The sequence below is a fragment of the Artemia sp. Qi Xiang Cuo genome, chromosome 8 (genome assembly GCF_049724085.1).
Source record: "Artemia sp. Qi Xiang Cuo chromosome 8, ASM4972408v1, whole genome shotgun sequence".
Lineage (NCBI taxonomy): Eukaryota > Metazoa > Arthropoda > Branchiopoda > Anostraca > Artemiidae > Artemia > Artemia sp. Qi Xiang Cuo.
In genome coordinates, this window is record NC_142801.1 from 4,160,486 (window position 1) to 4,179,109 (window position 18,624).

At 35.3% G+C, this 18,624-nt stretch overlaps 1 protein-coding gene across 5 annotated transcripts in view; it reads left to right on the forward strand.

Moving 5' to 3' along the window:
* BNIP3 (BCL2 interacting protein 3) overlaps positions 1-18,624 on the forward strand; it is a 116,471-nt gene that overhangs the window by 37,606 nt on the left and 60,241 nt on the right. For 4 of the 5 annotated variants that reach the window (XM_089093151.1, XM_089093150.1, XM_089093154.1 and 1 more), the window contains exons 2-3: positions 14,113-14,296; positions 16,284-16,448. In XM_089093151.1, the coding sequence (XP_088949277.1) occupies positions 14,113-14,296; positions 16,284-16,448 (349 nt within the window). Of the gene's footprint in view, positions 1-9,586; positions 9,616-14,112; positions 14,297-16,283; positions 16,449-18,624 lie in introns of those variants that run through there. The other variant, XM_089093152.1, reaches the window with a different exon arrangement.

Here is an 18,624-nt window from a genome sequence, read left to right on the forward strand (position 1 = left end):
CTAGATTAGTTTGCAAAAATTTGGCGTTACTAACTGGAATACTTTACTTGTCTGCAGAATTTTGCTCTTATCATCTGCAAAGGCTGTATTGTCCCCATTATCTATTTGTAGGATTATATATTAATCTTTTGTCATGTTGTTCATATAATTTTCTTGTTTTTACTGATTAACAAAAAAAAATTATCTTTAATGCTTTAACTGATTTCGTGTGTAATTTAACCAGTGAAGAATCCGTTCGATCGGATTATTTTTGAAACTCGCAATAAGCTTAAAAGGAAAGAAAAGGAAAGGCCAGTATAGACGTTGTAGCCTAAAATTGTAACATCATCGTTGCGGTGGTAGCTGCAACCTGGTAAAAAGCGGAATTTGGCTCATGATAAGTAAGCCTGTCATCAAAGAAACAGTCTAATGTGAAAAGTTACCCTTGACACTTGATTTGGAAATGTGAATTTTAAAAAGATTTATCTGAACATTAATCTTTAATTATGAAGACCAATGCCCTGAACAATGGCGATTCTAGCCTCTCTTTCGCCTGGAGCCAAATTCTGATTAGCACCACCCCCCCCTGTCTCCCAGAAAAAAGTTCAGTTGTTTAAAAAATCTAATTATTTAAATCTGACGTTTCGTACTTTAGCCTCTGCAAAATTATTAATTATATTGTCCCAATTGATTGTTTCAAATTCTATAATTTTGTCTACTTCCTTTTTGTTTAAAATTAATTAAATTCGGTCTACTTGCATTTATTTTTAAGGAATGGTGCATCAAGGTATGGGAAAAATGAAATTATCGGATTCAATTTGCTTATACTTACTGCCAATTGCGCCCTCTACTTTATTTTAATAAAAATAAAATTACAAAATGATTATGACCGTTACATTATTTGTTACAAATTTCTGCGCTCAGGCCAAAGCTCCCTCTGTCCCCCATTAAAACCGCCTCTGGTCCTAAATTTCAAAATAGATCGTGAAACATCGAAAACATGATTTTAAAACAGCATAAAAAGCACATCATTGAAGCTTTCATCTTGGAAAACCATAAACAGAGATTCCCAGTCAAAATCTTCAAAAACTAGGTTTTCATCATCTTTAAAACCTAGTTTTGGTGCCCTACTTTAGCAAAAATTTATGTTGACTTCCATTGTTTCTTCACCTTAGCTGGGCGGAAATCTTTTTATAAGGTTTATTGTGTATATTTTGTGTATATAAACGCACAAAAGTTAATTTTCTAGAATTCTGAAGAACTAACCGAAAAATAAGCTTGCTTGATTTTTTTCTAGAGCATTAAAATTATGTAATAAAATTTATTGATTTCATTACCGATAAAAGATTCTTGAGAGCTTTATGAATTAATCTTTTATTTTCTGCGGACTACTTAAATACTTTTCTGCTTCTAATCCTATTTTGTTATGTCGGCTTTGCGTTTTCAGTAAAGCGCTAGTTTTTTTGGAATTCCACAAGCTTAGAGAAATACCACGAGCCAGTTTATTCGAAACCGTTTTTCAAAAATATGTTGCATAAACTGTAAAGCAGTAATTTTTGTTCCTTTTAAGTTTCAACTTCGCTCTTGGCTTTCATCAGAAAGCCAAGAGCAGCCAGAAAGCCTTCGGAAAGCCTGAAAGCCATCAGAAAGCCAGAAAGCCTTCGCTCTTGGTTTTCTTAAAATTAATTGACATTTTAGCGCCAGTTTTGAGTGATCGTTTTGCCGTTTTGTGTTGCGAAACAGCACACATAAGCGTCAAAATGTCATTGTATGGAAATTCTAAGATAGTCAAATGACTTGAAACTATCGAAAATCTATAAATTTAGCTTTATAGTTTTTAGAATATGCTACCACGTTGTGGCACAATCCACTTTGAAGCTTTCAGTCCTTATTTCCTATTTTATACGCCAGCAATCCTATAAAATTTGGGCCTTAAACTCTGTACACTTCACAGGAATTTCGAGCACTTCATAGGAATTTATTTTTGATTAGGAAAAAAACAATCAAAAATAGACTGAAATATATTGGGAATATAAGAGATTAATGATAAAAAATCTTGAGATTTTGGAAGTTAAGGGCCCCTATACCCCCATGCACAAGTCTTGGTACTGGGATACTTACTACCAAAAGGGGCAAAATAGAGAAAAGATTGTAAAAGTTGGAAAAATGATCAAACAGAAAATAATCATAATAAAACAAGTAAAGTAAAAGTGCTATAATAAACTTTAAATTTTTTCTCTGCTTTCTATGTTGACTCAGAGTACCTTTGTCCGAGTACTTTGATGTGAAAGAACTTCAAAATAAAAATAAAAAAATCGCCCACGATCTATTCACAACACTGTAAACAATTCACAACACTGGAACACTAGGTCTATTCACAACACTGGAAACTTGATTTTATAATATTCTTCTGTTGGCTGTTTCAAAATGATGAAGGATATGGGTCAATTCCACATTTTTTCAGCGCTGCCACGTTGAACCGTAAAAATAGATGAGCGAAACTAGTTCAATTTGACAGGGCTTATCCAGAAAAGTTCCAAGCATTAACAGTCTGTCGATGTCCGAGGACAGATACATCTTCAAAGGAATGCTAATCAGTCTTTAGTTGTTCAGTGCTTTATGTTTTTTAGCTGTTTATGTTTAAGTTTATGTTTTTAGCTTAATTTTTGCTGATTTTTCAGTTACGTATTTTTTTTCCTATTCGACGCCATCTACTACCAAAAGCTGCATAACTACATATAGAGGTCTTAATCATTAAAAGTTGAATTATTAATTTTTTTTTTTTTTTTTTTTTTTTTTTTTGTACTTGTCTGTTAGCCAGTACACACTAGAGAATTTGAATCTACAGGCACGGGTTGAAACAACTGAGGCGCTTGAGAGATAGGTAGGATATATGCGATTTGTGCTGTATATTTACACATTAGAGGGGGTTTAAGAATAGCGGGGCTGCATGCAAAATGAAACCTAACCAAAATACAAACTAAATATATATTTTTAAATATAAATTTTTAAATATAATTTAAATATAAATATAAATATATATTTTTAAAGTTTCCACTGAGCCAAATCTAATCGTCTCCGTATACAAACAGCAATAAACCGGTTATTGTCTGGTTTTATAGATCCAAATTCTCGAGTGTGTACTTGATAACAGATAAGTACCTTTTTTTAATCTTATTATGAATGTGTTTGTGTCAGTTTCCACTTTAACGATTCAGAAACAGTTGGGTTTCATTGTCACTGTCCATGGTACTCTAAAAATATACCGATCCTTTCGACAGATTTTTTTGCGCATGGTATCAAGTTTTCCATTTTCAACTAGAGGAGTTATGAAAATATATTAATACGTACTCTTCTCGCATAGATTTTAAAAGGGTTTATGTTGTTAAAAATTGTTCGAATATTCTTCACGGCCTACATATAAAAAGTCAAACTATAAATTCTTAAAAAAACGAATATGTTTAAATAGATATTTTCTTTCCCACTTTAAATGCTGTCTTAATATAAAACAAACAGAAATTAATAAAAATAAATTTTTCCGAAAAATAAGTTTTTCAAAGAAAAGTAAAGAATTCCATTAAACCAAAAATGAGCAAAAATAAATCAAATAACCTACCAAGCGTGAAACTACCACAAATCAGCATCGATAAATAAATGAAACCCAAAACGAACAGAAATTAACTTAGGTTGTGCTCAAAACCCCTATGCCCAAGGTCAGAACAAAATATGCACTTTACTGAAAAAAATATAAATGTTTTTACTTTTATAACTTTAATAAATAAAATAATATTAACATTTTGATTACTAAATATCAGTGTATATATATTAAACTGACAGTGCACATTCATTTGTATTTTTTTCAGTAAAGTGCAAGTTCTGGCCTTGGGAAGGCATAGGGGTTTTGAGCCCAACTTATGTTAGCCCAACATTCATTTTGTATATGGGATACTGCTGAGTTGCCTTATCGGGAATTAGCATTAACACAGTGCATTTTGATTCAATCTTAAGGCAACATTTAGTTTTTAAACATAATGGGTAAATGGGGGTTGGGCGTGGGAGGGGAATTAGTTGCCCTCCAATCACTTTCGACTATAAAAAGGGCATCAGCCCTTTCTATTTTCAATCGAATGAGCCCTTTTCGAAGTTCCCACGACAACTCCTTCGATAGGAAGTGCCCTGGTCTAAACAACAACAACAACAAAAAAATAATACATTATACCAACATCGATCTTTACTATAAGAATGTCAAGCCGTCCAATTACTTACAAGTATTAAAACAGGCACTAGGCCTTCGATTTCCAATCGAATGAGCCCTTTTTGAAACGAGAACGCTTTCTATAAACACCTTATATGTCCCCAGGGCATAAATTACAACCCTAGCCCTAAGGGCTGTTAGGGTGGTTGTCATCCTCTAACACCTAATTTCCAGAACTTTGAACTACGTTAAACAAAACGGCTATCTCAAAATTTTGATTGGATGTGTTTTGGGAAATGGTGGGCGTGAGAGGGGCGTTAGTCGCTCTCCAGTCACTTTCAACTATTAAAAATGGCACTTGCCCTTTCAATTTCCAATCAAATGAGCCCTTTTAAGTTTCTACGAGAACACTTTCAATAAAAACCTTATATGCCCCCAGGGCATAACTAACAACCCTTGCCCTGAGGGCTGGGGGGGGGTTGTCATTCTAAAACACCTAATTTCCAGAGCTTTTTACTACGTCGATAAAAATGGCTATCTGAAAATTTTGATTAGATGTGTTTGGAGGAATGTTGGGCGTGAGAGGGGGGTTAGTTACACTCCAATCACTTTCGACTATTAAAAATGACACTAGCCCTCTCAATTTTCAATTGAATGAGCCCCTCTTGAAGTTTTACGACAACTCTATCGATAAAAAATTATATGGCCCCTGGGAATAACTTACAACCTTTGCCCTGGGGGCTCTGGGGGGTTTGGCATCCTTAAATACATAATTTCCAGAACTTTCAACTACGTTGAACAAAATCGCTATCTCTAAGCTTTGATTGAATGTTTTTAGGGAAATGGTGGGCGTGAGAGGGGGGTTAATTGCTCTCTACTCACTTTCGACTATTAAAAAGCGCAATTTCAGTTTCCGATCAAATAAGCCCTTTTTTTAATTTCTACAAAAACTTTCTATATAAACCTTATATACCCCCAGGGCATAACTTACAACCCTTGCACTGAGGGCTTTGAGGGGGTCATCATCCTAAAAGACCTAATTTCCAGAACTTTCAGCTACTTTGAACAAAATGGATATCTCAAAATCTTGATTGAGTGTATTTGAAGAATTAATGGGTGTGTGAGTGATTATACTCACTACCACGACACTTTAAACTATTAATAAAGGCACAAGCCCTTTCAATGTTCAGTAAATTGAATCCTTTTGAAGTTTCTATAGTAACGCTCGCAATAACAAGCTCATCTGCTACCTGGGCATAGCTTACAGCCCTTGCCCTGATAGCTGTGGGGAGGAGGGGTTGTCATCCTTAAAGACCTAATTTCCAAAACTTTCAACTACGTTGAATAAAATGGCTACCTAAAAATTTTGATTGGATATTTTTCGGGAAAAGTGGGCGTGAGAGGGGGGTTATTTGCCCTCAAATCACTTTTGACTATTAAAAAGGGCACTAGCCCTTTGAATTTCCAATCAAATGAGCCCTTTTTGAAGTTCCTACGACAAAGATTTCAATAAAAAAAAACCTTATATTCCCCCAGGGCATAACTTATAACCCTTGCCCTGAAGACTGTGGGGGGGGGGGGTGTCCTACTCAAAGGTATAATTTCCTGAACCTTAAACTGCGTGGAACAAAATGGCTGTCTCAAAATTTTGATTGGATGTGTTTGGGGAAATAGTGGGCGTGGAAGGGTTGTTAGTTGTCTTCCAATCACTTTCGACTATTAAAAAGGGCACTAGCCATTTCAATTTCCAATCGAATGAGTTTTTTTTGAAGTTTCTACGACAAAGCGTTCTATAAAAACCTTATATGCCCCCAGGGCATAACTTACAACCCTTGCCCTGAGGTGTGTGGGGGGGGGGGGGCTGTCATACTCAAAGGCCTAATTTCCAGAACTTAAAACTACGTTGAATAAAATGGCTATCTCAAAATTTTGATTGAATGTGTTTAGGGAAATGGTGGATGTGAGAGGGGGGTTAGTTGCCCTCCAATCACTTTCGACTATTGAAAAGGGCACTAGCCCTTTGAATTTCCAATCGAATGAGTCTTTTCCGAAGTTTCTACGACCACGCTTTCTATAAAAAAAAACCTTATTTGCCCCCAGGGCATAACTTAAAACCCTCGCCCTGAGGGCTGTGGGGTAGTGTCCTCCTCAAAACATAATTTCTATTCGGAATTCAACTATGCTGAACAAAATGGCTATCTCAAAATTTTGATTGGATGTGTTTCGGGAAATGGTGGGCGTTGAAGGGGTGTTAGTTGCCTTCCAATCACTTTCGACTATTAAAAAGGACACAAGTCACTCCAATTTCGATACGAAGTGCCCTGGTCTAAAGGAAAAAAATAATACATTGTGCCAACATCGTTCTTATATGCCCCCAGGGCATAACTTAAAACCCTTTCCCTGAGGGCTGTGGGGGATTGTCCTCCTGAAAAATATATTTTCTATCTGGAAATCAAATACGCTGAACAAAATGGCTATCTCAAAAGTTTGATTGGAGTGTTTGGGGAAATGGTGGGCGTGGAAGGGGTGTTAGTTGCCTTCCAATCACTTTCGACTATTAAAAAGGGCACTAGCCATTTCCATTTCCAATCGAATGAGCCCTTTTTGAAGTTTCTACAAAAACACGTTCTATAAAAAACCTTATATGCCCCCAGGACATAACTTACAACCCTTGCCCTGAGGGCGGTGGGGGGGGGCTTTCATACTCAAAGGCCTAATTTCCAGAACTTAAAACTACGTTGAATAGAATGGCTATCTCAAAATTTTGATTGAACGTTTTTGGGGAAAAGGTGGGTGTGAGAGGGGGGTTAGTTGCCCTCCAATCACTTTCGACTATTAAAAAGGACACAAGTCACTCCACTTTCCATTTGAATGAGCCCTTTTCGGAGTTTTTATGACAACTTCTTCGATACGAAGGGCCCTGGTCTAAAGGAAAAAAATAATACATTGTGCCAACATCGTTCTTATATGCCCCCAGGGCATAACTTCAAACCCTTGCCCTGAGGGTTGTGGGGGAGTGTCCTTCTCAAAAACATATTTTCTGTCTGGAAATCAACTACGCTTAACAAAATGGCTGTCTCAAAAGTTTGATTGGAGTGTTTGGGGAAATGGTGGGCGTGGAAGGGGTGTTAGTTGTATTCAAATCACTTTCTACTATTAGACACGGCACTAGCCATTTCAATTTCCAATTGAATGAGACATTTTTAAAGTTTCTACGACGACACGTTCTATAAAAACCTTATATGCCCCCAGGTCATAACTTAAAACTCGTCACTTGTGGGCTGGGGGGGGGGCTGTCATCCTCAAAGACCTAATTTCCAGAACTTAAAACTACGTTGAATAAAATGGCTATCTCAAAATTTTGATTGGATGTGTTTGGGGAAAAGGTGGGTGTAAGAGGGGGGTTAGTTGCCCTCCAATCACTTTCGAAAATTAACAAGGGCACTAGCTCTTTGGATATCCAATCAAATGAGCCCTTTGCGAAGTTTCTACGACAAAGCTTTCTATAAAAAAAAACTTATATGCCCCCATGGCATAACTTACAACCCTTGCCCTGAGGGCTGTGGGGGCGTGTGCTCCTCAAAAACATAATTTCTATTTGGATTTCAACTATGCTGAACAAAATGGCTATCTCAAAATTTTTATTGGATGTGTTTCGGGAAATGGTGGGCGTAGAAGGGGTGTTAGTTGCCTTCCAATCATTTTCGACTATTAAAAAGGACAAAAGCCACTCCAATTTCCAATTGAATGTGCCCTTTTTGAAGTTTCTACGACAACTTCTTCGATACGAAGGGCCCTGGTCTAAAGGGAAAAAATACACTGTGCCAACATCGTTATTATATGCCCCCGGGGCATAACTTAAAACCCTTGCCCTGAGGGCTGTGGGGGAGTGTCCTCCTCAAAAACATAATTTCCACCTGAAAATCAACTACGCTGAACAAAATGGCTATCTCAAAATTTTATTGGAGTGTTTGGGGAAATGGTGGGCGTGGAAGGGGTGTTAGTTGTCTTCCAATCACTTTGACTATTAAAAAGGGCACTAGCCACTCCAATTTCCAATCGAACGAGTCCTTTTCGAAGTTTCTTCGACAACTCCCTCGATACGAAGTGCCCTGGTATGGAAAGAAAACCAACAAAAAAATAATAATACATTGTGCCAACATCGTTCTTTACTTAGGCAGCGCGATTGCGCTGCCTATGATCAATTGTTTTAAATGAATAAAAATGTCACGTGGATTCAGTCGCTCTGAATATCTTGCCATTTTAATCTTTCCTTATTATCTTAATACATGAAAGCAAAGACAGAATGTGTGCTAAAGCAAAATTAAAGGACCAAAGACGTCAAATTAAAAATCAGTAGATGGCTTTTAGTAGATTGGGATGGAGGAGGAGCGTGTGCAGCTGTGTTGGTCTTAAGCTATTTTGTTGCTGCGGTGAGTTCTTAGTAGTAGTAGTAGTTATTTCAAAATTATCAAAGTTTATGGCAGTACCATATCATCGTTGGTGTTGCCAGGTTGAACCGTGTTAATAAATAAGCAAAACTAATAAGTTAAATTTGGCAATGCTGATCATTTGCAAGATTTAAGCATTTGCAATATATTGATTCCGAAAGACAGGTACACCATCTTACGGCTTTTGATCCTCTATGTCTTGCTCATTTTTTTTCTGATTCTTCTACCACGTTTCGGTTTTTTTAATTTGGTAGCCGTTGTTAGCAAAAATTGCGTAACTGAATGTGAAGGTATTTTTCGAGGGGTTGCCTATTTCCTGCCACCTCGTATACATAACGGAAGGTCACATGGGCCTCACAGTCCTGCCACGCTTGGTACAGTCCCAGAAACGCTTGGGACAGTTTCGCCACGCTTGACACGTGGCACTCGGTGTACATGATTTCGGGTATATATGGTAGATCTTTGGTGTAACTTTTCGAGGTATATGGTTGTGTAGTTTCCGCTTGAATAATTCAAATTATCGAATTTCAATGTCAATGTCCTTGGTACTTTAGATGTGGTCTTCACTTTTTATGATCGAATGTCAAGCGTTTAGACATATACGGAATATTAACAGGGTTTCATTTTTTGTAGCATCGTCATTTAGATTAACTTTTTTAATTTTAATTTAGATCATCTGTTACATAAAAGTAAAGAAAGAAAATATACTCAAGCTAAATTAAGGAATGAAATTTAACTAACTTCTTTTAATCAAAAGTTGGTTTTGGTCCAGAACATGCTGCGAAGCACAGTATTGTAATATGGAAATTATATAATTTACTCGACCGGAAAATGAAAGAGCAAATAACACGAATTGATCTGTATGGAGGCGATGGAAGCGAACGGGTTCATTGCTAGGAGATAATCAACAATTTTGGCTGTAATTTTGAGTAAATCTAGTCAGGTATAGCTTCTTTGTTAATCTGTCCAGGATGTTTTCAATTGTCCAAGGTATTTTTTTTTTTTTTTTTTTTTTTTTTTTTTTGCTGGGAATAGATGTAGAAACAAAAAAATATATTGAGAAATATAGCTTAAAACACTACATGAGCTATTTTATTTATCCCTAAAATTGGTGATTTTTGTGCTGAAAACAAGCAGTGGCGGCAATTGGATGCCCCCTAGATTTTTCTCCCCTCCTAGATTTTGAAAAAGGCCTTTTTTGGGCTGTTTTCATTGAAAATCGTCTTTTTCTTGATATTTTCTGTTAGAAAATTGAAAAAATGACCATTTTTTTAAATATAATTTGAAGCAAATTATCAGAATACCAATTCGATATGATCTTTCAAAATTTAAGGGAAGCAACTTTTTAACTGTAGGTGGGGATGGGGGGGGGGGTACAGTTGCTCTATTATTTTCTGCCCAATGTTAGTAAAAGTAAAACAGAAAGAGATACGAAAATACAATGCCCCCTCTTACAGGCCTATGAGCCTTTGGGGGATTAGTATAATGCATTCATTGCATGATGTATAAAATATGAGTAAATCTGATCTTACAAGTAATATTTTGGTTTTGTTATAAGCTTCAGGAATGCTTTTACATATGCGAATAATGGCCACCAGGAAAGGGCCCAAAGAGCTAGATGGGCCCGTGCTTGTAGTTATGTATTGATCAAACTTGATTAACATTAGTTTGACACGGAAAAAAAATGCTGTAATAGGCTATATTCGTGGATTGCATAAATGATTTATTTAATTGTCTTTATGCGCATATAATTTGTATGTCGTCCCGTTCTCAAATTTCTTCCGTAATTGTTGCTGTTGTTCAGACAAAATCTAATAGTAATTTCAGTCGAATATATATATATATATATATATATATATATATATATATATATATATATATATATATATATATATATATAAAATACCTTTTTATCCAATAAAGGCCGAATATTTTATAAATTGGTAAGTAAATTGCCATAGAAAGTGAATATTGATCCTGTATGAGCCTAGGCTGACTCCAAACGAGTCAGCTACCCTGCGTTTTCTGGAGACCTAAAATTTAGACAAACGGACCTGACGAATACACTGAAGAATAGTCGAACACTTTGAAAAAGTCTTCGCTACAGAGGGACAGAATACTACACAAGAAGGGAGTCAAGAACGTATCCAGGATTTTTTTTCGGCAGGGGGGGGGGAACAAAAAACTTTAAAAATGCATCAAAAATGTGTTTATGTTCATTTCTGTTACGTTTTTACGAGTTAAACGAATATTTAGGAAGGGGGTCAAATCCCCTAACTTCACATCTCTTGGAATCGGCCTTGAGGGGAGCTGCTCGACAATTTCGTATAAGCTAAGCTAAAACTGCACCATTGCAAACCACATCTGACCCGAGGCAGGGCGAAGGGGTCAGGTACCCACTGTTTCTAACGGCGACTGTAACTTATTAGTATTTTTCCATTAATACCAAATGCAGCAAGCTTTACAAAGCTTGTCGCAAAAGTATAAATATTAGGAGAAAGTCGTTATAGGGACGATTAGAGGGAGGCTCCCCTATGCAACAGCATGAAAGAGGCAAATATTCAAACGATCTAATATTCGAGCCCCCTCTGGCCTGTCATTCTGAAAAAAAAAATCGACAAATCCTCCGACCCATCATTTGGGCTGACATTCCATCTAATTACAACAAAAAAGCAAGGAAAAATGAAGAATGAAAAGAAAGAATCAAAACGAGGGGGATTTTCTACTTTTATTTAAACTGAAAAAAAACTTCAAATTTTTTTTTCGCATGCTGACCAATGGTGTTGCGTTGCGCAGGTAGTGCCTTCGGCCGGGACTGTAATGCGTTGTTGGGGGCAAATCATCCGAAGCTTCCCGTGTTTTCTCCCAGATTTCTCCAGGTATCAATTTAGAGCTGAATCGACTTTGGCTGAGCTTACAGAGTCAAGCCATTGACCCCTGGTCCAAATCAAATAGCCGTCGACACCAGGACTTGAACCCCTGACTTCAGGATTTCAAGTCTGGAGCACTAATCACTCCGCTAGGATGTGATTTTCAGCCAGCGAAAAAAAAGATAAAGCTAATATTTAAGTAAAGAATTTCCACTAAGCTGTCCATAGTGCTCATAAAAATATAAATAAGAAAGAAAAAAGTAACCTGAGAATCACCCTTATTTTGATTTTGTCTTTTATGTATGTTTCTTTGTTTTTGTTTTTTTTTTTTCACTCTTTGTTGTGCATCATATATAGCCACTGTGGCCTCAGAACGTATTTACAGCTCATCCAATTTGACCGACTATAGTCGACAAACATTTGTACGGTATTTATTGAATATAATTGTGTCTCAAATGAATCTATTGCATTTAAATACAAAATGAAATGTTTGTTTCAAGTCACTGAATATGTTTCACGCCTTTCGTTCTGTCTTTTTAGTTTCAGTTCTGTTGCACCCTGAAAGGGTACACCCTTAGTTTCATATCTGAATTAGTTTGTTGTTGCTCAACGTTGGCTCAACGTTAATTCTTAAACGTTCGTTTAGTACCACTATTGAAAATTTCAGTACAATTTATATTTTTCAATTAGAAAAATATTTTCGGTATTGTTGGGTATTGGATAATCAAGGAGGTTAATTTAGTAGTGAAAGCTAAAGCGTCAATTTTAGCTTTGAAGTCGATAGGATAAAAACATTTTTTTTTTTTATTTTTAGTGAGCCTTGTCTTATTTTGTATTTTCGCCAACTTTTGTGTGTCTAGACATTGATGTTAAGTTTTTTTCTTCCCGAAATTGTTGTTGTCAACAGGCTTTAACTGGTTGGGAAACAAAGAAAATGACTAATGGTTCCCTTTGTAGCCTTTAAGTGTATCAATCGTGTCAACCATTTGATAGGATTAAAGTGTTTGGCGCATTAATGTGTGTTTAAGAAAGTTCAAAAATAAGTTAAAGCATACAATTTAAATATAAATTTTTGTAAATTTTCTGTTAAGTTTTCCGCTATATTCAGTTTCTTTACTGTTTTCTTTTACTGTTTATAATCACGAAAATTGAAAGTGTTTAATACTTAGTATTTTTTTTTATTTGGGTTTATTTTAGTTTTTTTTTAAATTTGTCTATGGGGTTATTTATTAACAGAAATAACTGTAACAAGCAGTTGCTAGTGTTGTATGTTAACTAAGAATTTTTAAAATGCGAATGCCTTTATATTTGCAAATTAATAAAAATGTTCGACATTATTTTTGGTTGATCATGGAAACCGATTCATTCTTGTTTGCTTTTTTTTCTCTTTTAGGGGTTAATTATTATTTTTATTTTTTTAAGTTTTTGTGTGTTATTGTCTTCCTTAGGCGTTCATGTCTTTACATATAGAAGATGGCGAAGAAAGTATGAGAATTCACGGCATCATAGACTAGTTTTATCAAGCTTGTTTTTGCATGGTCAAAAATGCATCTGGGCGTCATTATTAAAAGCTTATTAGCGCTTATTTTACTTAGAATTAAATGCTTGTTTTACTTGGACTAAACTTAAAGCAAGCACAAAATGTAGATGCCGTTGAGCAACTGTTCATAAAAAGAAAATATTATCTTGGAGGGTTGGGATCAATGGCGCATCCAGTATTTTTGCTCGAAATGGGATACAATAAAAAACGCATACAAAATTTGTTTATATATAGTTTTGTTGTGTTTTTACGATTCGGACAATAGATTACTCCGTCCTCCCTTCGTAAGGTTTTGGTTGGGCTACCTCGCTGAAAACGATATTATGTAAGAATAGTGTCAAATTCGGTCATCGAAGTGTAGTTTTCTATTTTGTCTCGGCTGATTCGTCCTTTATTTGGCCAAAATGTATGCGAGGGCTGAAACCTAGTTAAATACTTGTTTTATTAATGAAAAAATGAATTACTGAGGAAGTCCCTACACTTGATATTGTTTTAGCTTCGTTTGTCGTCAATTCCAAGTCAGCTGTTGATCCTGGACTGTGAAGAAAAACATAGTAATTGTGATTGGTATTTTCGATAATATTAAAAAGCAAAATAATATTGAATTATTAACCAGTTTCTGAATAGTATATGGACAAAAATACTATAAGCATAAAAATGCCATAAGCTTTTTTTAGCATAAGCTTATATTTATATGTAAGTTTCATAATAATGTAAAAGTTAAATTCCTATTGTAAATTATTTTAATAATAAATATTGCGTACTTAGTAAAATATTCCCATATTAGTTTCTGTTGGGGCATAAGCTTAGTTTTTTTAATGTTTTGAAATAAATTCTCTGATTATAATAATATTAATTTATTTTTAATTCAAATCAAACAGAATTTTTGGCAGTTGTGGAATAATGGAAAGAGAAAAAAAAACGAAACTAAATACACTTCAATTCAAAAAGAAAAGATCATATTAGGATGTGGCGAAAACTCTTATTCACATTTATTCTCTTTCACTTTAGTAATCTGTTTTGGTTTTTATTTTTTTATGTGTTTATAATTTCAGTAATATATAATTGTATTTTTAGAATCATGGGTAGATCTGACTTCGAACAACACGATTCCACGGACTCCTGACCGTGTTACTCCACCGTTATGTGGAGTGCCACCGGAAGAGTATTTGAAACTTCTTAGAGAAGCTCAGAGAGATAGTAACACCTCATCAGCTTTGATGTCACTGGCTTCAACAAGGAAAAATTCCCCCCATTCATCGTAAGTTGATTTTTAAAGATCGTTAATATCGACGTTTGTTTGTTTCTGGGTTAAGCATAAAGGCCTATTGAGTATTATCGTCATCAATAGCTACGAACAAAAATCATTTACTCGCAGTGCATATTGATAAACCAAGAAATAAAGAGTTCTTTTCATTTTTCCGTGATTGTGACAATGTTTCTCATGTTTTTTTCGCTTGTGATTGATTTCCCAGGACGCATTCAGAGTGGAGCTTACATACAGTCGGCAAGGCCTACCTCCCGAATTTTCATTATTTTTGCCATTTCTCTGTAGTTTGATACAATTAAAAAAAAATATAAGATGACTTTTTTTGGAAAGAAACATTTTTGTTGCTCAGTGTCGATCTGAGACGCGCACCATGTGGGGAGGGGGCTCGGATTCCATCCACCCGAAAACCTAAATTCTCCCGAATTTCTGGGCACTTCCTTTTCAAAATATCAAATATTTTTTTTATTATTCCCCCTCCCCCCCCCCCCCAACAAAAAAAAATATGGGTGCGAGCCTGGTTTTGTTATACTGATTTGTGTACAGTTTAGTGTGTTTTCTCAAAAATTTTAAGAGGGGTCTTCTTAGAAAGATTCCATGTCGGGCTATTTTTCTTCCAAAGGATATTTATCCCCTCCTTCCACTTGGGCTCTCGGAAAGAATTATACGAAAAAATATTGCTCTTCTTTAGACGTATACTCAGTTTTAAAGAAGTGAATTTTAGCACAATCATTGGTATATTCCGGTACAAAAAGGTATTTTTGGTATATTCCGGTACAAAAGGTAATACACTTTTTAATAAATGATTTAAAGATGAGATTCGATGTTGCAAAGAGTATGGATAATTGATAAAAAGGGGAAAATTCGGTGCTTTAACATAGGTTTTGTTGGAATTAAAGACCACTAGCGCCACTGACAATGCAGCATCCCCGAGCAGAATTACAAAAATTAAAAAAATGCTTCGTCTAGGAATTTTATTCGCCAATGATTCAAAATTTGTCGAACAATTCTCCCATTAAATTTATTTCCACCGTCCAAAAGGAAACTACTAGCTAATATTCTTAAAGAACATCTCTAATAATTCGAACTTTTGCTTCATAGCTTTCAAATTAGATATATTTAATATTCAAAATTCTAATACTCAATAAAAATTCTATCTAATATTCAATAAAAATTCTATCTAATATTCAAAAATTAGATGGCGCAGCAAAGCAGGATTACTAGTTTTTATGCTTATAACATAGATAGAGATTTAAAGACTGCTAATATCTCTTACACTTAGCATATCCTTGGCGCATATTTTTCCCTACTTTAAAATTCTTTTGACCCCACAAATATTCCACGAAGTTTTCAAGTTTATTCTTGTGGTTTTTTAAGCCCCCCCCCCCAATTATTACGTTTCCTCTAATTGGAAGCAAACTATTTTTGTTAACTAGCAATTCTGTTTTTGCAGCCCAGATAAAAATTCTAACACGGTTGATTTAATAACTCGTAATTGGTATTTATTTTAAGTCTGACTTACAATCTCACTTTCTGCTCTTTTCAGTTTTTTTTGCTGTTGTTGTTGCATTGACCAATGAAAAGAGACTGGTTGAAATGTAGCCCGTTTTTCGTACCACCTTTTCATTATATGCAAAAATAATTTCTTGACCACACTGCTTTTCCATTTACGAAAAATTAAGCCAGACAAACTGGTTTTAATTGTAATAAAGCAGTGAACAAAAAGTTTTTGTTCACTGCTTTATTGAAATTAAAACCCGTTTTTCTCGCTTAGTTTCTCATCATATGCTTTCACAGAATTAACTACAAAATGTGGTTCCAACTTCTCCTCCCCTCGGTGAAGTTAGTAGTTTTCTAATCTCCCTTTTTTCATCGCCACTAGCACTGTCTTTACTCTTATTTTTTTCATAGTAGTTTCAATTTTTGTGTTATTAATATCTTTGTGACTTATTTGAATATTGTTTCATTAAGCATATTTCAGTCCCAAGTCTCCGCCAAATAGCCCCAATAATGAAACTGCTGAGGAAGAGGACACTAGAGGCATCTATGTCAACTACCCTTACGACACGAGCAGGACCAATCTTGGACCAGATGAAAAAGACTGGGTCTGGGACTGGAGTTCACGACCGGATCAAGAACCACCAAAGTAATTATGAGTATTTTTTTTTATTAGTTTCTGTGTTGTCATCTGTACGTTGATTAATAATATGTAATCATGTTCTTCGTCCGCCACTCTTTTGTATAAAGTGTTTTTTTCTTACTTTAAATGTGGAGTTTTGGATGTTTTTTTTTCAACTTAATAGAACTCAGATATTAATTATTCTCCCTTCGTACATTTTTTTTTATTGGGTTCAAAATGTAGTCGAAGTTTATACTGTCCCCGTTTTTGGTACTCACTTTTTGAACATTTGCCTCTGCCATTCCCCGTGCCCCAGCCATTTAAACATTTGCCTATCAATTACTTGGACTATCTGTCTTGGCTTTTCTCTGTCTACAATTAGCCATATCTTGATGCAACCTATGCAATCTTCTGCAAAATACTTGATAACTTCAATTCAAAATCAACGATTGATTTTGAATTGAAGTTGTCAAGTATTTTGCAGAAGATTGCATAGGTTGCATCAAGATATGGCTAATTGTAGACAGAGAAAAGCCAAGACAGATAGTCCAAGTAATTGATAGGCAAATGTTTAAATGGCTGGGGCACGGGTAAATGGCAGGAGTAATGCATGACTCTCTTATCGGACACATAATGTTAGTTTAGTTTTTGGAAAGGCATACCTGCCTAGAGTCTCAGGCATGCTGACCAAGAATTTAAAATTGACATAAGACCGTTAGATTGCCTGTAATGAGAGGCAAACAAGGCACACCCGCCTATGGTCTTAAGAAGGTTGGAGATTTAAGACTATTTTATGACTAATTAAAATTCGGAGATATAATTATAATAACTTTACAATCCTTATTTTTTCGCAACAGTTTTATGTTACAATCAGGCCTGATTAAGACCGTGAGATTTAATCTCAATTAAATTTGATATCAGTCAATTCGTTAATTAAATTAATTAATAAATGACACTAATGAGATTTCCAAACTTCTTCAAGCGGGTTAACTCTGTAGGTTAGCAAATAAGGCATGCAAAGCTTGGGGAGGGGGCTAGTTAAAACGTTACCTTAAGGTTGATGCCCCGTATGTTGAATAATTGGTCTCAGAAGAGAGGAATCTTTTTTTTGTCGGATTTCATTTTTAATGGTCCTAAAAATAAAAGTTTTATTTCTAGCTAAGTCAGATTTCTAGCTGGAATTACATCTAAATAGTTGATATGTAAAGCTGAACGAGTAGTGTAATACTATTGGCGTTAATACCCCCTCCCCCCCCCCCCACAGATTTGAAAAATACATTTCTGGGGGTATTTTCATAGAAGATGTCTGTCTTTGGTATTTCTATTGAATAAATTGAAAAAACGCCAAATTTGCCCCCCCCCCATCTAGATGCTAAAAATACATTTTGAACTCCTCTAAAGGGGGGGGGGAGAGGGAGGTCAGCAGTGCCACTGGCAGTGTAGCGATGCCCAGAATAAAAAATCAATTCTAATTCAGTAAAATTCGGATTTCAATTAAAGAGCTTCATTTATTTGAATCTAGTCTGGAATTATTATAAGAAAGTATTTGATAATTTGAATAAGAAGTGCCCAGGAATTCGAAAAATTTTGGAATTTTCCATAGGCTCCGAGGCCTCCTCACCCCAGTATACTTCCCTGGTCCTTAATATTGTCAAGCTATGTCCGGGCGGTTGACATAACCTTGGTGATGTGACGGTTTTTGTTTTTGTGTTTTGTTTTTGTTTTTTTAAGAAAACTTTGCTTGTTCAAAAATTTTCCTCGGAAAGACGGAACAAATTTCTCAGAATATTGAAATTTAGAAATTTTTCTGTTTGCATATTTAAACTGAATATGAGAAGGTGCTTTAGGAAACAGACAAATTATATATAATACAGATGTCCAACTGAACATTTCTTTTTTAGAAAACAATAGATTTTGTACTTGCACTTGTCCGTCTCGTCTTTTCTTCCAGGATTTTAAGTAATCCAGTAAGTTGAAAGTAACTTACTGAAAGTAACTTACTTATCTTCCAGTAAGTTGTCCCTTGAAAGTAAGCTATTTATTTAACTTATTCAAATTCAAATTCATTTAATTCAAAAACAAGACATAGCTCTCGTAGGCAAAGCCCAAATATGATGTCTCTTAGTCATAATTAGCAAATAAAGTTATTTGATAAAACTTTGTCAGGATAAATACACTAAAGGATAAACACACTTGAGATTGA